Source organism: Centropristis striata, chromosome 13 (genome assembly GCF_030273125.1).
Source record: "Centropristis striata isolate RG_2023a ecotype Rhode Island chromosome 13, C.striata_1.0, whole genome shotgun sequence".
Lineage (NCBI taxonomy): Eukaryota > Metazoa > Chordata > Actinopteri > Perciformes > Serranidae > Centropristis > Centropristis striata.
In genome coordinates this window covers 12,398,263-12,419,995 of record NC_081529.1, presented here as the reverse complement: position 1 = coordinate 12,419,995, position 21,733 = coordinate 12,398,263, and the positions used below count along the sequence as shown (strand labels likewise).

The window sequence follows — 21,733 nt, the reverse complement described above, 5'->3', positions numbered from 1 at the left end:
AACACAGCAATCAGGACATTGACTTGCTCCTTGTTTTAGTGCTAGCAATACTGACTCATGCTTATGTTTGAGCCTGCTCTTGTCAGTAAAATAAACTACATTCTTCCTAAATACTTCAGTACTGTTTAATCTGAAGCCACGTTGGCACAAAAACCTCATAGCGTCCCATCTTTACTGCCTTGTTGCCTTTATTGTTTCTACTCAGTAGGTCATTTTCATCTCCTGTGACCTCTCAGTTAGCATTGACATGGCGTTTAACCTTTCTTTGACAAGCTCCATCTCTCAAACCTGTCTCTCCACACAATGTTTTATCTGACTGAAATTTTCTTTCACTGTATGTTTCCACATTTCATTCAGAGTGTAGCTTGCCTCTGTCTTCAGAGTGGTTCATGTCTCTGTCATCACACTGTTAAACCTCTCTGCTTGTAGACCTCCTGGATGGCCTGACAGGTCTCTGGATCAGTCAGCCCTATAACATAGCCACTTCTCCCCATCAATCAACAGAGGTCTGGAGAAGTTTAAACTCAGAAGTTGGATAGAAGAGAGTGGCTGTCGGCTTCATTCAAACTAGTTTGAATGATAACCCGCAGTTAGATAAGGCAATCAAATCATACAGCACATACAACAACAGGAGATATTAGACGACAAATACTAAAATCAATAAGCACATGCTTCAAGTGGTTTAAGATTATCCTTGCTTTACACAATTTAGTTTATTTAGAATTATTCTAATAAGTGTTTTGCTGGTCTTTTAAATAAAATAAAAAAAACAGCTGGCACTCCTTTGGGAAACAAAAGTGCTTTAACTCTATGGAGTCTTGGACTATTTTGTCCATTTTTTAATAATTTTAATGTCTTTTTGTGTCTTTTGTGTGTCTTTTTTAGTTATTTTGTGTCTTTTTTTGTCATTTTGTCTTTTTTGGTCATTTTGTGTCTTTTTTGGTCATTTTGTGTCTTTTTTGTCATTTTGTCTCTTTTTTTTGTCATTTTGTGTCTTCTGTGTCTTGTTTGGTCATTTTGTGTCTTTTTTCTAGTCATTTTGTGTCTTTTTTTGAAGTCGTGCTCCGGCGCTTTCGTGGACTCCAGAGGGTTAAAAGTTAGGCAAGATAAGGCCAAGCCAACAACCCCAGCTACCAGGTTCAGCTCCGACTGGCAAAGTATACTCCAAATAAAATACAATCTAACAGATTTTTTATATAAAAAGTAGCATAGTAGCAACCCAAACAACATGCCAGATCAATATTTGATCCAGCCAGCCGAAGTTGTTATAACTTTTACACAAACGTGTTTAGCGTCTACAACGTAACACTACCTGCACCTGGCCAACACTATCATGTGATCATATGTCTTGTGATGTGTTTCTCACATGTCCTTTGGGCTGCATTTGGGTTTCCCCTCAAACTCATTTCTACTGTGACTCACAAGCTCCATTACACAAAGAATCTTTGCACTTGTTTGACGCTCCATTTGTGACAGCAGCCTTTGCAAACACAAAGTTACTTTATTTGGAGTATGCTCAAAGACCCAAACATTAAATTCCTATTAATTGTTTTATTCATTGCACAATTTAAAACTTAAACAACCAGCAAAGATAAAAAATAAAAATAAAAATAAAAAAAGTCCTTCCTCATACTCACTCACAAATTCTCCCACTGACTATTTTAACCTCTCTGAGACCCTCAATTCTTTGCTTTCTTTGGATAACAAACTCTCCCACCTATCCCCCTGCTCCCTGTCAGTTGTCATGGCAGCGTCACACCATCTCCTGCTCTCCTGCTCTGTTTTCAGACGGTAGAGATGAGAGAGATGGGGCAGGATGGTTACTCGGATACTGAGCACTTTCCACCAATGGAAGGCCATGGCAGGGCCGCTTCCATGCCCCGCCTCCCAGGCGACAACCAAGTGAGCAGCATTCTCACCTTTCCACTCTCTTTCTATTTCCCCCATTATCTCTGTTCCTCATCGCCTTTGGTTTGAAATATCATATTCTCAAGGGTCTGACTCGTTGCTTTAAGGGATGGTTCAGATTTTTTGAAGTGGGATTGTATGAGTTATTAATCCATCGTCACTGTATAACCTACAGTAGATGGTGGTTGGGATGGTCCCAGTTTGAAAAAAACAGGCAGGAGTACTAGCATTGATGTTAAGCAATGTGCTGCTGAGTACAGGGCCAGCAGCAAACTTATTTAGCCACCTAAAAAATCAATACAAGTTTAGAGTCTGTGCTATATTTAGAATATAGCATAGACACACACATACACTGCTTTACATTGCTATCAGACAGCCCTTTGCTAACAGTTTTCTATGCTCTCTTCAAAGCCTCCAGACCAAAGTTATAATCGTTTTGGATTTTTCATTAGTTTTAGTTTTAATTTTGTTGTGATTTTTTTGTTTTCAAATTCAGTTAGTATTAATTAGTTTTAGAGTGGGTGTGCTCGTTTTAATTAGTTTTTATTTTTCGGAAAATGCTTGATTTTAGTTTAGTTTTTGTTAGTTTTAGTGTTAGTTTTAGTTTTTTTGTAATGGGGTATTTGTTGGGTGCCAGATTCAAAAAAGTCACAATAAATGTTTCCTTTATTTCCTTTGTCTGACCCATCTCAACCCCAAAGTTTATTATGTCATAAAACCAGATAGATGAAATAGATTTCATATCAACCAAAAAGGTTTACGTATGAAAAAAGTTGACAAAGATAAAAGGATATTTTCACTATAATTTTAGTTAGTTTTGTAACCCCAAAATACAGTTTCAGTTAGTTATCGTTTTTTAAACACTTGTTTTTACTTTTATTTCAGTTAACGAAAATGTTTTTTTCAATTCTAGTTTTCGCTATTTTGTTAGTTTTCGTTAACTATAATAACAGTGCTCCAGACTCCACTGACAAAAACAGTCATTTTACAAAGCAGAAAGCAGAAGTTGTTGGTCCACCGCTGCCATGATCAGTTATTTTTTTTGTGTTACTGTGTGACTTTGGTGATTCTGAATTAACTTTAGGACTCACAAACTAACCTATCAAGGCAGCTTTAGAACAGCAACTCCTGTGTACTGCAAGGTATAATTACTGGGGGGTTTTTTGTTTGTTTTTTTAAGGAGTTTGGTGGCTTTGAAGAGAGCATAGATAACAGCTTCCATTCCCCGTCAGAAAGGGCCGTCTAACGGCAAGGTGAAGCAGTAAAAATCTTCCCACACTGCAAAAAGTCAGCTCTTAAAAACAAGGGAAAAAAGTACAACGATTAGGTGTATTTTGCTTAAAAATAGCAAAATTATCTGTGGCTTGTCAAGACTTTCCAAACCAAGTAAAACTAATCTAATCTCAATTAACCCAAAAATATGTTATTATATTATATATTATTTTTTCTTCATTTTTTGTGTGTATAAATGGTAAAAAAATTTTTAGACAAGTGCATTTCCATAGACACCTGTGTCTCTGATTTATACACACAAAAACAGCAGAAAAATAAAACATAATAAAACTACTGAACAGTCTATTTGCATGTAAATTAAAAAACAGTAATAGTTTTCATTGTAGAAATAAAATTCACATTTTAAAAACGGTCTAGAAATATAAATGTCACACTGTGAAAGCTCCTATGATTGCACTTTAACTGGCTTTCTCCACTTGTCTACATATCATCTATAAATAAAGTTATTACTGGAAATAAACAATGTGTATTTTCAATAAATAGATGGACTTCAGAGGTTTGAACTGATGTTTTTAGTTGGCTAAAATGCATTTAGCTGCTGCCCTTTCCACAGCAGGACATTGCTTAGCGTTAGTGTCAGTACTCCTGCCTGCTTCTACAAACTGACTATGAATGAATCCTGCTTACAACCCCTCCTAAAAAAATGGAATATCCCCTTAAAATGTATTGCTGTGGTTACTGGAATCCAAGTGTGGTACAGGGTCAAAATAGATTTATATAGAATAAAAGCCTTATTAGCAAATGCCTATTACCACTGTTGTGGTACAGGGCAAAGTTCACACTTACCTTGGTAGATTTTTTACCCAAAGAACCACCAGTAATGTGACTACCAGCAATGACTATTTCTGGCTAAAACAAAAAAAAATAGCTTGAATGTTGGCCTCCAAACTGGAATTCAAAAGGACCACAGCAAGGCAAAGTGGGACCTTCTGCTCCTTTTCTTTTCTCCTCCTGTTGTTGTCTTCTCTTCCTCTCATCCTGCCACCTGCATGAAGGTTTAGAACTGTGGGTGTCCCGTTTCCATATTATACACTCATTCATTTTATATTGTTTCATTCCCTGGTGAGTGCTCTGGTTGTCACATGCGCACAACATACTTATAAATACAAACTTGCACTCACATACATACATACAGTTTACACACCTTTCTGCCCACCATTATTTCTTCTTCTTTTGATTCTTTGTACTAAACTGTCTCTTCCTTCCTATCAAAGGTTTTGCCTGTGCTGAACTCTTTACATTTGGGGGCTTGATTTTATTTATTTTTTCAAACCAGGACTGGAACCAGCATGACATTGTGTGTTACAGATGTGTGTGTTTCGTGTGTGTGTGTGTGTGTGTGTGTTCTGTGTGTCCTGTGTGTCCTGTGTGTCCTGTGTTTATGTGCAGATTTTTCACTGTTCTCACTGTTTCCTGTGCCCTGAAACTCTCACTGTATCTGTCACTCTGTTGTCTGCTGTTGAGTCGACTGTAACTGTGTGTGTTAGTGTGTGTATGCATATCCATTTGTGTGTGTATTTAGCTGATTGTCGTCATTGCTGTTGTGACCGTGGTGCTGTTGATTGAGCATTTTCATGGTCAATATAACCCTGTTTTGGCTCCAACCACCCCAGTGTCTGTGGTAAGTGTTTCTCTTCCACCTTCACTGCTGCTTCGGTGTCTAATCAGACTCTCTTTCTCTGTCCCTCCTTCTCTTTCTCTCTTTCTTGCACCCCATCTCTTTTTGGGTTAAACCTTCACCTAACTCTTTTGTTTTCACCTGTATCCCTTCTCTCTTTCATTTTGCATCACTCCATCCCTGTCTCCCTCACTTCTCTTCTTCCCTTCTTGGTTCTGTGTGTATGCTCCATGTGTGACCACACCTTTGGTGTATTTGTGGCTGTGTGTGTGTGTGTGGCTGTGTGTGTGTGTGTGTGTGTGTGTGTGTGTGTGTGTGTGTGTGTGTGTGTGTGTGTGTGTGTGTGTGTGTGTGTGTGTGTGTGTGTGTGTGTGTGTGTGTGTGTGTGTGTGTGTGTGTGTGTGTGTGTCTTCTCTGTGCTCATACAGCAGCGGAGGAAAGGGAGACAACGTGGCAGTAACCTCAGTGTATGTACCCTGTCTTCCCTGTCTCGTCTCTTTCTCTTTTTCTCTCCCTTTCACTCTCACACACTTTTGGAACTTTCTTTTTTTTTCTTCATTGGTCAGGTCTCCATGTTGTCTCTTTATCATGACAGGGGTTTTCTTTTTAAATTTATAAGGATAACCTCTTTTTTTTGGCATGAACAAATCTGATCCCAGCACCCTTAGCTACTTCTCTCATGCACCTAACACAGTTGGTTTGGAATCGGGGCTGAACTCTGCACGTCCCCTGTCATTATCAACAGCCATGCCACACTGTCTCGTGGCCCCTGTCTCTCTCTCTGTCTCTCAGCTGCTGCTGCTAATGCTTTGTTGCTCTGTGTCCTCATGCCTGTGTGCTCGTCTATAATGATGTTGTTGATGTTTTTCCGTCTGTGTCCGAGTCTCCATTCACACCTGCATGCAAGAAACTTGTTGAAATGTGTTTAACTGGGAGTGTATTTATGTGTGAGTGTGTGTGAGAGAGGAATTATTTGGGTATATGTGTGTGTGAATGGATATGATTTTTGGGATTCTCAGTGCTACTCCTATGATGTCAGAAAAACTGGTGCTTTATATACAAAACTGCCAACCTTTCACCTATCAGTTGATTTGTTTAATACTCAGTAACTATAGGTTACTAGCTGCCACAAGGATCTAGCACTGAAGTAGCCTGATATGGTTTACATGCCCAGGTCAGCAACTTGTGGCACCATAGGCTCTGTCCTGCTGTCCCGCCTCAGAGCTGTAGAAGGAAGTTTTCATGTGGGTAGAGGACTCAGGACAACCCCTATGTATCTGCATGGCTGAAGGAAAGCACGTACCAAAGCAGAAATAGAAGAGTTCTGTGCAGAATGGAGTGTGCCATTTATGAGTGGTCAGGATTAGGGCTGCACAATATATCGTTTTTTATTGTCATTGCGATGTCAACTCGTTCACTAGAAAGCTACACTTGAACATACCGTTGGCTCCAAGGGTGCGTGTTAATGCGAGTGGCCTATCACCAAAAGATTCAGATTCACATACACGGCCCAACTCACAAACCATTTGCCGTAGACTCTAGTGGGAGGCATCATTGCATTCAGCAGAGTTCCTTTTTTATTTATGTATTGTAGCCCCACCCCCTATACATAAACCACGCCCCCTTCGATGAACTGTTTAGGGCTGTTTCCACTACCAGGTAGTAGCCGAACAATACCCAGAATGAGGCGGGTCTCACTCGCCGAAACGCCCCTAATTTGAATACGAGCAGTCCGGAGACAGTATTTGTCAGGACTTTTTTCATCCCTGTAGAAGAGCAGGGTCTTTTTTCTCCCCTGAAAACAGCCTGGTAACTGATTGGATAGAACGCTAAGCTAAGGATGTGACGTAGTACTCTACACGACAACAACACACACCATTTGTAAAAGCCGACAAAGCAGTGCTCCCAACTTAGCCTCTTTGTTGCTAAATTTAGCGACTTTTCAGACCCCCTTAGCGACTATTTTTCAAGAAAGCGACTGGAGACAAATCCAGCAACTCCGTCTTATGAGCAGCTAAGGGGCTGGAGGCCGGCTTGTTAAGAAGAGCCTCCGTTAGCGGCAGTTAGCTACAGTTAGGGGCAAACTTGTAGTCGAAACATGCAGAGTGAGCAGACTTTCGAGAGGGTGTGGTCTGAGACTTTCCCAGTGGCCACTTTCCCAATAGTCGAAACACAGCCTTTGTCATAGAGCTTTACAGGAGGCATCATTGGACCTAGAAGAAAAACATTTTCTCCTATATTTTTGGTGTGTGTGTGTGAGATTGTGTGTGTAAATGCATGAACGCGTGGTTGCGGTTATTCCAAATTTAATCATCATTTCCTTCACAAGAATGAAAAAAAAAAATCATCAAATTGCTGATGAAGATTGTGTGTGACAGGGAAGCACCCATAGAGGCTGTTTTGCTAATATGTAGTCTACAAAAATGGGCTTTTCCTTGTGGTTATTTCATACATACTGTATGACCTATTTTGGGAAAGAAGATTTTGGCCATATCGCCCAGCCCTAGATGGAAATTGTTTCATTGTTCAATCAGCAATTTGTTGCAGAAAGGCAAAACTGAGGCGACTTGAATACTTGTTATGTATCCAAAATAATTTGTTGTCATGATATTCAACAATGTTATGGCATATTACATATTTTGCTCATATCGTGCAGCCCTAGTGAGGATGGAGTGGTGCAAGTCTTACTGACATTTCTATCTCCTTCTTTCTTTAACAAAGCAAGTTACAGAAGCATGGAAGGCATGGCCGTTAGCCATCATCTCTTTTTCTTTATTTCTTGTTGTTCTCTTTTCTTGAAGTCTTTATTAATCTTCTGTATCAGGGGGTCGGCAAGTACTGTGGCTTTAGTTATTGGTTTGCATAGGTGCACATGCCTGTGGTGTGAATTCTTAAAAAAATGTCATCTGAAACCATACATGATTCATAACACCATCATATAAAGTTTAAATTAATAGCCATGCAGAATGAAAGATAATTTTGCATATGGGGGCCAAAATTTTGTGATAAAGGGCCAAATTTGGCCCATGGCCTGCTGTTTGCCGACCCCTGCCCTATAGTCTGTATATTTTTGAAGTAGCATGATTGAAACATTATCACTAATGTGGGAGTGTGTGATTTGAGACGGGATGTGGGAGGAAGGCGGGTGGGCTTTTATAGAGTTCAAGAAACAAGGCATTAACACACATGCATACATACACACACACATGTACACAGTGTCTCTATACCCATAGCGCACACACAACACCTACCTGACAATCACGGGAACACCTCTTCCTGCATCTCTCCCTCTCTTTCCCCTTCCACGATGCTCTCTCGCTTTCTCTCTTAGACCATCAATGACAGCAGTCCAATGAAGCGCTCGGCCTCGTCGCTGGGCCACAGCAGGTCTGGGCGGGGCCACAGGGACAAGGGAGGGGCAGACGACTACAACATGGAGCGTGTGCCTGAGGAGGGGAGAACTTCCAGACATGGACACCGGCGAAAAGATCGGAGTCATCGGGCGTCTGAGAGGTCCCTCTGTCGCTACACGGAGGTTGACACAGGTGGGAAAAACGTACACACACACACACACACACACACATACTGTATTTCCTCAAATAGTAGCTGGGGCTTCTATTAATAAAACATCAGTTTGGGACCCAGCTAATAATAGGGGCAGGCTATTATTTGAAGGAGGCTTTTATTAAAAAAAAAAAATCAGAGCAGCTCTGACCAGCACTTTTTTGAGTGTTTTACACAGTGCATTGTAGCCAGTTTCCCTGATGTCAGCCATATTGGAAGTACTCGGATGTAAACAAACAATGAACAGCATGCTCAATGTTCATCTTAAGCAGGATTTAAAATGTCTAAACTACTAAAAAGCCCAGAAGAATGTGCGTAAACGGCTCGACTTTACAGATAATGACTAGGATAGCGGGAGAAACAACCATATTTACCTACAGTACTAACTCGTGTGGCGAAACAGACTTTGACATAACAGCGGTAAGACACCCGGCTTATAAGAGAGGCCGGCTTTTATTTACTAAAAATTGCTTTTACACCCGGTTACTAAATGAGGCCCGGCTTTAAATTGAGGAAATACGGTATATAGAAAACAATAACAGCTGTTTGACAGACGAGACACTACGGGCAAAAAATCTATTTTTCATCCACTGGACAATTTTGAGGTTTTGAGCTATTTTTCTCCAGTATCAATCAACCAATCAAACTTTATTCATATAGTGCTTTTCATACATATAAATGCAACACAAAGTGCTTTACAAAAAATAAGAATAAAAACAGACAATAAAAATGACAAAACCCACCCCTCCCATCCCCACATACACATCTGTTCGTACACATTTACATACATGCACACACACGCAGATAGACATGCACGCACACAAACACACACTCAGACTCAGTAACATGTCTTCTTTCAGAATAGTGGAAAAAACATCCAAAACAAACATTTAGGTGTATATTTTACTATATTTACCTGTAGATTTCTCCTAAATTCACTAAAAGTTGTCATTCTAGTGTAGTGTAGAGTGTAGTACGGTGAACGTAGTCTAAATCTCGTCATCACAGGCATCGTTAGAAAGCTACCACTCTCCTGCACATATTTTGTCTTCAAATGATGAAATCTTTAAAGGCCCTTTTTCTCAAAATGATTTTTTTCTCATGCCCTGAGCCATAAATCTCAACTTCAACTACACTTATACTATTCCTATACTAACTATATTCTGAAGGTTTTTACAGAGGGGTTTGTCTATTTATCATTCATACCCTAATTTACATAACATTTTGTTCCTAAAAACAAACTTTTGACAGTATTTTCTGCTTTATGAAATGATAAAAGGAGATATCCCAATTCCCTTTCCAGAAAACTGTATAATGTCTGTCTAATGCAAAAAAAAATATTGTCTTAATATAAAAAACAAAGTAGGCAATATCTATAAGGTAAAAAAATCACCCTATTTACCTGCAGTGTCTACAGCTTCATTATAACCAAAAATGTTTTAATGTATTTAATAAAAAGACAAAATGTTTTTTGTATCCATTACCGTTAAATGTTGCTCAAGTGTGTTGTTATCTAAAGTCATAGTGTTTTCACCACACACCAATTATAACGTCATTAAACTCCACCATCAGGCCTGGGCTCAGACCTGAGCACCACCACCCAGTAGTGCTGCAGTTAAAACCTTGGTGCTGTTTACCGGGACTTCGTGTGGCTGACCAGTCATCACTTTCCCGGCGGTTACAAAGCGACGGACCGAAGCACAAACGAAAATACAAAACCAGACGAACATCCTCACCTGAAAAAAGTTGTTATCCAACTAACCTGTTAGTTCAGATATCAAAATTCCCTTTCCAGAAAACTGTATAATGTCAGTCTAATGTAAAAAACAAAGTAGGCAAGTTTCATGCTAATATCTATAAAGGTAAAAAAAAATCACCCTATTTACCATTAGTGTCTACAGCTTCCTTATAACCAAAACATTTTTTTAATGTATTTAATAAAAACACAAAAGGTTTTTTTGTATCCATTACCGTTACATGTTGCTCAAGTGTGTTGTTATCTAATGTCATAGGCCTTCATTTATCAAATGAGCGTGGAAACCAGCGCAGGTCCACGTGTGATTTATCAAACGATCGTATCTCTCCGATCACATAGTGAGAATGATCGGCTGTTGATAAATGTGGTGGCTCAAAACAAGGGTCATTTAAATGTCACGCCCTAATATATATAATATACAGTATATATATAATATATACCTGATTCAGATGGCTCGCCTCGAGAGTTTACGACACCGAAGGACACAATATGGCAGAAAGGAGGATTTTTTCCCCCCTCAAGTCACCTTTATTAGCAAAGTACAGGTTTGAGTAATTAAATACATTGTGATATAAAGCCTAATATTCTATATAATATCCAAATATTGTTATTATTATGATGGAGAGATAATATTCACCTCTTTACAGTTACTAATAATTCTGTCCCAGTCAGAGGAGTGTGTGGCAGCGCTGATTGGAAATGTTTCTATTCGGGCAGCACCGCTGGTGAAGGAGATGCTGACGCTCCGGTGTCCAGCAGGAGAATAATAATAATAATAATAATAATAATAACGGTAAATAACAGAAGACAACAACATTTAATATCCTCGGCTAGTATTCTGTTTAAAGAATTTCACGGTGGCAGGGTGTATTTATTTTTAATCATGTTTTAATGATAAATGATGGAGCCTAAACATGTTTTGCTTTGTCACCATTAGAAAACAAAACACCACAGAGTTTTATCAGCTCCAGGCATCGATACAATAGTCTAAGATCAATTCTCATACTCAGACGTGTGGACTTCACGCTGACTACAATTTGCGTACACGAGCTGAGAGCAGACTGAGATCTGATTCTGATCACATTGATAAATGCCGAGGCTTGCGTAGAAATGATCGTACGGCCACTTTACACTCACTTTCTGTTGTACGCTCATTTGATAAATGAGGGCCATAGTGTTTTCACCACACACTAATTCTAACGTCATTAAACTTCACCATCAGGCCTGGGCACAGACCTGAGCACCACCACCCAGTCAGGCGACCTCACCTCCAAAGACAAAGACCGCGACAGAGATCGCGGGCGGTCCAAAGACCGTAAGCACCATCACCATCATCACCACCACCACGGCTCTGTGGACAAGGAGCGCTATGTAGCAGAGCGAGGGGGAGAGTACGGACATAGGCACTCCCGCGACAGAGAGCATGACCGGGAGAGAGAGAGAGAACGGGACCGCCGCTGGTCTCGATCGCCCAGTGAGGGTCGTGAGTGCATGACACACAGACAGGTGGGCTTCTGGGTACTTGTGTGCATGTGGTGTGGCCACATTTATCAGTGCTATGCCGAAAGATATAAAACAAGGGCCTCTAGCTTGTTGAGTCTGTCAGTTTTGACATGACCAGAAAGTATTTGATATGATAATAATTATAGTGAGAGAGAAAGTTATTTTAGGATTACTCAGCTATTTGTTGTTGCCCTAGAATTAGAGGCTGATGTTTTTGACAACACACAGTTATGTTCATAATAAAGATGGTTTTGGCTCTTTATGTACATTTGTATATGCGTATATATGTTTGACTACATGCACACAAACATATTCATTACTGTGGGTATAATCATGCAAATACAAGTACATGTTTGTTAAATGAAGTCACTGTTATCAAATCACTGTTCCAGCAACCAATCAAATATGCATAAAAATGTATATTTGAGTTCCTGACTGCTGTCCCTATCTGCCCTGCCTAAATGTTTTAGACTGCCACTGTTCCCTCACCTTCCCCCCACTCCCTTTACTTTGATGGCATCCTTTACCAAACACATAACACACTACATTTACTATCAAAAGAGGAAACAAAAGATATCTATGATCTACTTTTTCTGCAAACCATTCAGCCTCATGTATTTAATTTTTATATAGAACTTGTCTTGTAAAGGCAGACTAACTGGAGAAGAATTGTTTCCTCCCATTTTAACATTTGTATGGAAGCCCTGAGAGGCCAGCAAGAAAAAAAATCTTGTGATACTGATTTATGACTTAAGAACAGGGGAAAAAAGGTTTTGCTTGGAAAATCTTTTCAATATCCGTGAATGATCTGTGAAACAGGTGGGAAAACATTTCTGGCCTTTTCGCCCCATTTTTCAAATATTTTTTTCTTCTAGAAAAGTTTTCTCCTAGAAATTTATGTAACATTACTGTCTTTCTTTTGGCAAGGAAGGTATTTTTATCAGCACTAATCTGCTGTTACCTGGGGTAAAACATGAAGGCTTTTAGTCCTTATAAGAACATGGTGTAGTGGTGCAATTCAGCCTCTTGTGGCCGATGCAAGTATTGCAACAACACTAAAATAATAATCCTGACAAAAATAATTTAACAAATTGGATCACCAGAGTTGTTATTTTCTCACTTGCCTCTCAGGCTTCCATACTTTCCTATTATTGGAAATTTCTTATTATTAAAAAAACATGTGGCATACACATCACACAGCTCACTTAATAATTTAAAACATATTTTATGTATGTTTAATCACCATATTTACCCTGTACCACATTTGTTGCTCTGGAAATCAACCCTTTACCCTTCTTTTCTCCTGTCGTCTTTTGTTTTCTTTCCTCTGCGTGACATGTTGCTTCTCTATGTATGCTGCTGTTTGGAATCACTTCTTTTTTTGTCTGCATCCTCTGCTCTGTTGCTTTTTGATGCCTTTCATTTCTGCCTTCCTCTCCTCCACTCCACGCACATTATGACTGGTGCTTTTATTCTTATTGTTGCTGTGGTTCTTCTTGTCTTTTCTTGCTTTTCTACCTGGGATTTCTTGCTTTCTATCTGCCTCTCTATCTTGCATTCCTTCTTGCTCTCTCTATTTGTTTTATACTCAATCTTTCCCATCCTCTCTATTCTACATGTTCTGTCGTTGAATTTGTGGTTCGTTCTTTTTATTTGCTTTATTTCACTTTTTGTGTAGGGCAGTAGTTCGGTCAGCGGAAGTCCCGTCCCCTCAACCTCGGGGACCAGTACGCCACGTCGAGGCCGTCGACAGTTGCCTCAGACCCCCGCCACACCCCGACCTCATGTTACCTACTCCCCCGTGGTCCGTAAGGCCATGCCCACACCGCCTGGGGGGCCACAGGGCCGACCCCCAGCCCCTGCCCCGCGTCGCTTTTCTCCTGAGCCTCCCCAAGGCCAGGGCCCTCCCCCTGCTGGCCTCCCATTGGCCCACCATGGCACATCCCGCCAGAGTCATCATCCCCCACCTCGCTGGGGAGACACAGGTGGAGGAGGCGGCTCCATGGAAGGGGATGGCTGCTTCTACAACCAGGACTACCAGGACTATGAGCCCCACCATGAACCACCTGCCTATGAGCAGACCCCCATGCAGGGTGGCAACCCCCACCCTCACCCCCACGCCAACCACCCACTGCCGCCTCCCCCACAACAACAGTCACATAACCCCCATCCCCTCCCTCCACCCCAGCCGCACCCTGTAAACAACCCCCACCCTCACCCACCGCCCCACCCACAGCCCACTCGCACCTCACCTAGGACTGCCGGCCACGCGCCCCCTCCCACCACCGCCCTGACCGGGCCTGTACAGGGTCAGATACAGGCCGCCGCCCAGCGCCGCCTACCCAACGGCTACCGCTCTTCATCACCTTCCACACATCTCCATGGACCCCCACATACTGGGCCCCACAAGGTCCCCCCTCCAGCCGGGCATCCTAGAGGTCCCCGTAAGGGCCTGCATGAACCCTACAGCGAGACGGAGGACGACGACTGGTGCTAGCCTCTGGGGATGGGGGAGGGGCGTAAGGAGGATCGATAGATGGAGCGAAAGACCAAGACGGGAAGCTCACAGCCAGAGCTCTGACTGCCAAGGGAAACCATGATTCTTTCTTTCTTGCCTGTTCAATTTTTTCCTCTCCTCCACTGCTTGGCATGTCCCAGTGATGGTGGGCTAGAAGAAGGGAAAGGTGTCAGGATGAAGGGGTGGAACAAGAATGCTGAGGCAGGATCTGGAGAAACAAGTGGTGTAAGAGGAAACAACCTCCATGTTCTGCTTGCATTGTTGTTGCATTCATATCTTGATGCCAAATAAGACCAACCTCAAACTGCCGTCTTTAAAGGATGCAAGCAGGAGGGGTGATGGACACTAGTCTTTGTGTGTCTTAAATTATGCCTCTGGCAACGAGCTACAGCCACTTACAAGATGTCAAGAGTTGCGACTCGACAAAAGACACTTTACAGTCAGAGACAAAAGAACGACCACTGTTTTTTTTGTTTGTTTGTTTTTTCTTAAAGCTAACTTCAGTTAAGTTAGCTGCAAAAAGAATCAAATCTAACCCTCCCAGCCACCAGTTGAATATTGATGAGTTTTATCATCTGTGTTTTTAAATAAGAACCAAACTGACAAAGAGCCCTCCACCTGTATGAGGTGCGGAGGCTAAGTGGGTGGGAGAGTTGGGGGCGTTGCACCAGGTTGATGAGTCCCTTTGGTCTAAATCTCGAGGACAGGATGGGTGTGTTGGGGACGTTTCCCGCCGTCCCTGGAGAACACCATCCTCCCAGAAACAATGTAACCAACCTCCACCCGCAACCTATGAGAGAAGAAGAACAAAAACTTGGAGATGGGTTTCAAAAAAACAAAAAAAACAAACAAACCAATAACTGTTTTCTGCAGTATTTCTTCTTCTATTCCTGCTTCTTCTTCCTCCTTCTCTTCTACTTCTTCAAAACATTGAAGCTTGAATCTTCTGTTGCACCCCACACAGCTTCGTTTTTTAGACTTGCGGAGTTGTACACCCTGTGGAATCCTGCATGAATGATACAAAAAATAATAATAATAGCAACAATGAGAATCTACTGTATGTGGGGGGAAATTTTACTTGGTACTTTCTGTTGTGCTCTGCAGGGTTTCTCTCTTTTTTTGTTTATTTTTGTAAAAATGCCTTTCTGTTTCCTCTCTCTCCTCTGTATGACATTCCTCTCTCTGTACCTTCATTTACACTCAAATCAAGTGATAGAAGGCTATAGGGAGATTGGGTAGTTACTGTTTGTATATTTAGAAGGAACAAAATGATTACTTTTTGCTTGCTTGTCTGTATGTTCTGTACCAGATGCCTGCCACTGATACATCTGGAGTTGCACATATTTTTTGTGGAAGTGAATTTTTGTAACTAAGGTGATAAAACGGGGAGCAGGGTAAAGTGGATAAAAGATATCCATATTGGGGAACAAGTGATACGAATCAGTAACATCTCAAAGTCTTCCAGGGTTTGGGGTTAAAACAGAGAGAAAGAGACCAATAGAAAGGCGGAGAAAGGAGAGAAACTCTTCATCTTTGTTTTCTTTGTTATTGACCGTAATGATGGATAAACAGATAATATAATAACTAATAATGATCATGATGATCGTGATAATGAGACAGATTCTCCATATTTGGTCTGTATATTCTGTTCTGTATGTTTTAATTTAAGCTCAGCTAATCATTTTTCCAACCCTGAGGTGGAGCTCTTACCCCACAGTTGCATTATGGGAGAATGAGTCTGCAGGAGGGCAAACATGAGTCAGAGATTAATACCCAAAGCAGTCAGTTACAATCGGCATTCATTCCTGGGACAAATAACTCTCTGTCCTTTTCTGCATTACTGAGTTCACGTTTCGCTCTGATGATGAGCTATAATCATGTTACATGGCGCAAAAATCAGTACTTTTTACTGTTGAATCATCTTCTCTGACTGGATTAGTGTCTGTTCGTGAGACGTCATAATTAATCTTTAAAATGAGGAGACGTTACCGCTCTGTTAAATGTAATGAAATGTTAACAGAGGACTTTATTTTCCTTGTCGTCAGATATTTATCCTCAGTTCTTCTGATAAATTTGACATGTAAAAGCAGAAATCTGATTCAATGAAACACATTATGAAAACGGCGTGGACGTGCTGAACGACTGTGCTTCAGGATGTCAAACGGCAATTTATTTAACTTCACAGAAGAGCTGTTATGATGCAGGAGTATCATCTGTGTAACAGGAACACAGATCTGTTCAATTGTAAATTTGTAACGTTGAATGAGACACACCAGAAAATAAGAAAAATGTCAAGTGGCTGTGAGAGGGGAGTGGGTCGCCTGTCTGTAGCAGAGTTTAAAAAACTGTTCAAAAAACTGTTTAAAAAAACTGCTTAAATGCATTTGTTTTGGTTGAAAAAAGGTAGTGGAGAGTCTTTTCTTGTCACTCTATTTCAAAGACTGCATAGAATTAGGATTTTAATTGTGAGCCCCCTTTAAAAACTGGTCAAACAAACAGTTTTCTGCATTTAAAATGAGTCTCCTCTCCTGCAGATGCTACAGCAGAGTTCCACCACCGCTTGTGACCTTCTGGTGGCGCTGTGTGACAAACAGTGTCCCTCTAGCTTTTGTACCTCTCCTTTTACTTCACTTCTGATTCAGAGTTTCACTCTTAGACCGCCTGCTCTGTGTTCACCATGAGTAAACACAGGCGGCTGAAGGGCACAGCTCAGATGGGTTGGAGAAAAGATGTCTGGGCCTGGTCCTGGTCCTAGAAAACATCTCTATGTTCTGTGTATCACTCCTGTATTTCTTTTTATTTCCTTCTGTGTGTTTTTCTGTGTGCCTCAAACTAACACTTGTCACTAACGCACACCACTGTCAGCCCCAACGTTATTATTTTATCTATCTGACCTACGTTTTTTACCTGGAGGCCTATCACATGTTGACCAGAGAATGCACAGAAAAAATAGACAAGAAAAAAACTGCCTATTAGTGTCTTTCCAACCTCAGTGGAATGTCACAGACAAGTATTTTTTCACATCACTACACGTAAAATCAGAAAGCACACTAAGTATGTAGCTCCTGGTTGTGGTGTGTGTGTGTAAGTGGGGTTTGTGTGTGTGTATGTGTGTGTGTGTGTGTACATGGGCGAGTGTGTTTCAGATCAATTTTTGGTGTTTTGTTTTCGGGCTTGCTTTGCTTTTTATTCTTTGTCCTTAGAATCCTTTTGAGATCTTAAAAATGTTTTAGTCTAATCATTGTAACGATCTTTGACTCTGTGTCTGTGTGTGTGTGTGTGTGTGTGTGTGTGTGAGAGTGATGTCAGCAACCCCCCGAATGAAACATGCAAAGCCCCGAACATTCACCGTCCATCTTTGTGTCTATGCTGCAGTGAAATCCACTAACACGCTGATTAACCACACAAAGTCTTCAAAAAGCAATGTAAAGCCGCTACTGAGAAAAAAAAAGTTTTTTAAGTACAAAAGATTAAAAAAAGGAAAAAATATCTAGTTCCAGAAATGCATGTGCTATGTGCATGCCACACCGTGGGTTAACAGTCATCTTCAGGACATAAAAGAAAAAGCAGATAAATGAATTCAGAGGAATAAAAAAAAAAGATATATAAATAGATAGATGTTTTTAAAAAGCAACGTTTCCTTTTTTCCTTCTATTTTTGAGAACAAAAAAGGTTAAAAATTACTTTTAAAAAAATGTCTAAAGAATAAAAAACACAAAAGAGACTTTGGTGAGAGTTTGTTTTCTTCTGTTACATGGGGTTGAGGCGCAACACAACCATGTTCAGGAACACCACAAAAAAGAACTGTTTTTAAAAAAATATATACAAAGAAAAGAAAGTACAGTTCAGACGATGGTGTATTCTCCCTTCTACTTTCTGTGGGGGTCAGGGGGTGCAGGAGCGAGCCAAATCTGATGATGTACTCATTCAAACTGGCTGTGGAACCTTTGATCTCTCACTCACTCCCTCTTTTTTCTCTCTCTCTAACTCTGTCTCTCTCACACTCTTATCTGTCGCACTCTCAAACTGTCTCACCGCTATTTCTACCAGTGCATTTTGTAATTCCAAACAGAACTCTTCCTAAAGAATAAAATCCAGAGAGAATGCACACCGCTTTGCCTCCTTTCTTGTCCACATTATTGCTTTCTTATTTCAACTGTGAGGATGTGTGCTGTGGGTGTGTATGACTCATATTATGGCCTTGAAGATGCCCTGTGGAGTTATTGTAAACAAAAACATATGTTGACATTAAGTGTGACTCACCCAAACGCAATGTGGGAATCCTTGAAGTCTAACAAGCATGTTACATGTGCTTATTTCCCTATAAAACATTTGCAAAGTACATTTTTAAATAACTAACATGCATTGTTAGTGGCAACCCCCACCCATGCACTAAAAATGAACTCCTTGATGTCTGTTTTATCTTGTGACAAAGTTTAAGATTTAAATTTTGCTTTATTTCAGAGAAATAATGATCTAAAAATAGCAGTAACCACAAAATCCAACTCTAAACTGCTTTGGATATATATATACATATTTAAACCATATACTGTATAAAAGATTTAAACATGAAACCAAAGCAGACGGTCTGATACAGTGTAGCCTTGTATTTCTTTATTGTGTTGAATAGTGAAAACAAGAATATTAGAAATTACTGTTTATTTGATAGGGAAATTATTATCTAGAAAAAAGTAAAAAAAAAGTGAGATAAAATTATATTAAGACTAAAATAAAACATTACTTTACAATATTAAGTCTAAAATACACACATCTTTGAATAGAGTTGTTAAACACTTTTTAATAGAATGATAACAAAATAAATTTGAAAATGCTTATTCACTGAAAACTAAATTTAAAAGCTGAAAGAAGACAACAACATTGTTGTAACTGCACTCTGGTCTAACACCAATGCAAAACCAGAGTGCAGTAACTACATTTTTGGGGTCAAAGGTCAAATAAATCATCATGATTTTTGAGCATTAAAATTACATCATCAATACATTTAGAAATGCGTGTCATATCACTTATCGACAAATAACCCATTTGGCTGGCCAGTTAAAAACATTAAAAAACTTTAAAGCAGTTTATCTCAGTTTTACCCTCTGCATAGTTACTGCAGTTAGACTCTGTAGGGCAGTATACTGTGATGTAGTGACGTGGCCTTCTAGCCTGTGAAAAAGCAAACTGGTTCTGAACTGCAAACCAGCTCCAGCCCAGCACAAGAGCTAGGTTTGAAGTTGAAAAAGGGGCATTAGTGATTACTGCCTACTGTAGATCAGTGGAAAAAAAGTTGCACACCAATTATGTCTTATGTTGTGCGTCTGCATGGCAGACATGCAGGCCGGAAACATGGAGGACATAACTCTCCATACAAGAGGCTGGTCTTGGTCCGTATTCGTCATTCAAAAAGGGAAACAGGAAGACCTAGGAACATGGATATACAAACTGTTGTTAGGATACACACATGAAACAAAGCAGTGTTTGCCTTCATTTTCACACTGATTAGTTGTTTTTCAGTTTCTTTATTCCAGATGGTCATGGTGTGCTGAAATATTTGTTAACTTGAAAGATGGGATGACGATGAAAAAGTTTGCCCTCTTGACTCTAGCCATTTACTTGCTTTTTTCACTTCCGTTTCTCTTCTTGTGCACTGATTGGCTTGAGCTGAACAGCCAGTAAGTGGGATTTCTCTCACCAATGGATTGTGCTCAACTGGCCGATTACAAGGACCTGCACTTATATAGCGCTTTTCTAGTCTCTTTGCGACCACTCAAAGTGCTTTACACTACAGACTGACTCATTCACCCGTTCACACACACATTCATACTGGTGGCAGAGGCTACCCCAAACGGTGCCACCTGCCACCATTGGGAATTCATTCACACACCGATGAACGCAGCATCAGGAGCAATTTGGGGTTCAAGGATACTTCGACATGTATGCTGCCATTGTGGTGGAAAATCTTAGGAGACAGCAAAAGTTTCTAGAAAGACAGCCCTGTGAGGGATTTATTGAGAAGTATCACAAAACAGTTACAATATTCAGGATACACAAAAACAGGTCCTTGGTTCGACTGGTCCTTGGCTGCGACTGTCAGTTTTCCTAATTTCTGGTGCTATTATACCTAATGTTCGTGTGTCAGGTCTCTTGCTTTTCTGTTATTGTTCTAAAATGATGCAGTGGGATTTCCTAAGATCCCTCCCTAATTGCATCTTCAAATTAATACACAACACCATGGTCAGGGATCGAACCACCAACCCGGAGCCACAGCCGCCGACAAGGGTTCCATTAGTGCCAACAGTGTGGAACATGCTGCAAAAACTAAGGCCACAGATAGCCTGACTGTTGTGTCAGGGCCTTTAAACCGTTAAACCGTAAGGAATATGTACTCACAGATAACTCCACAGGCTTCCTTTAGACCTGCATTGATTTGTAGCAACTTGAGTAACAGTAAACAAACTGAATACCACATTGACATATTACTATGTTTTAGAGTTGTGGTGAAAATACAATATTATCTCTCATTTAGCTCTGTTTTGGTCTTTCACCAGCTCTCGACTGAAAAACTGCCTTCGGTAACTGCTACAACATCAATGCTCCACCATGTTCACCAGCTAGTTGATAACTTGGTGCTGGGCAGGTAGCGTGCTTTCAATGATTTCTATCTATTTTATTTAGGGCCGGGACTTTAATGCGTTAATTAAGATTAATTAATTACACAAAAATTAACGTGTTAAAAAAAATTACGCATTTTAATCGCACTTATTTTTGCACCGCGGAACGTTTCTCACTGGATGAGTTTCAGGCAGACCGATTATACTGGAGCACCAACTAGCGTTCATGAGTTCAGACAACAACAAACCACAGTGAACATGAAGGAAGAAGCTGATGAGACCGCTTTGGTTGGCCCCGTGGATGATGGGACATTTTGTTACAAAAAACCAACGGATGGAAGCGTCGATAAGAGCATGGTTGTGTTGCTATGCAACAAGGAATTCACATATCACCGCAGCACATCCAGCCTCAAGTATCACCTCAATGCAAAACATACAGCAGCTAGCGGCTAGTGTGGTAGCTAGCGTGGATTGTGTTTTACTTAAAAAAACAAAGTATTATAGTTTACAGAAGGTCTCCCTACCTAGTTATGAAATGTACTATATTTCAAAATATGCTATTGCTACACTTAATGGCAAAAATTGCACTGGTCTGTTGGACTTGAACAAAAATAAACAATATTTTTGTTGCTTAAGCTTATGTATTCAGTCATTATTCAATGGTATACTAAAACTCCATGTGAAAAAAATTACTTCTCACTGTTCTCAGGTCAAATATTTATATGCGAATAAAATGCGATTAATTTCGAGTACAAGCAATTTTTAATACGGAACATAAAAAGGCAACAGAGCAAAGGCGATATGAGCAAGCAGTAAACCAGTTAAGAAATATTCATGTGTGCATTGTTGATTAGATTTTAGCCACTGTTTGAGTCCTTTGTTAAAAGCTTTACTATTGGTCTCCTTTGTAAAAAGCTTTACAATTTGTCTCTAATTTTAACTCAGTGGATAGAGAGTTC

The 21,733-nt window shown here is 40.3% G+C and overlaps 1 protein-coding gene across 9 annotated transcripts in view; it reads left to right on the top strand.

The window, feature by feature from the left end:
• Positions 1-18,266, top strand: part of cacna1aa (calcium channel, voltage-dependent, P/Q type, alpha 1A subunit, a) — a 145,943-nt gene extending 127,677 nt beyond the window's left edge. For 6 of the 9 annotated variants that reach the window (XM_059347446.1, XM_059347449.1, XM_059347451.1 and 3 more), the window contains exons 45-48: positions 1,789-1,902; positions 8,151-8,364; positions 11,362-11,645; positions 13,321-18,266. In XM_059347446.1, the coding sequence (XP_059203429.1) occupies positions 1,789-1,902; positions 8,151-8,364; positions 11,362-11,645; positions 13,321-14,139 (1,431 nt within the window). In that variant the 3' untranslated portion in view covers positions 14,140-18,266. Of the gene's footprint in view, positions 1-1,788; positions 1,903-5,385; positions 5,735-8,150; positions 8,365-11,361; positions 11,646-13,320 lie in introns of those variants that run through there. The other 3 variants (XM_059347453.1, XM_059347452.1, XM_059347454.1) reach the window with 3 other exon arrangements.
• Positions 18,267-21,733: the final 3,467 nt, after the last annotated feature.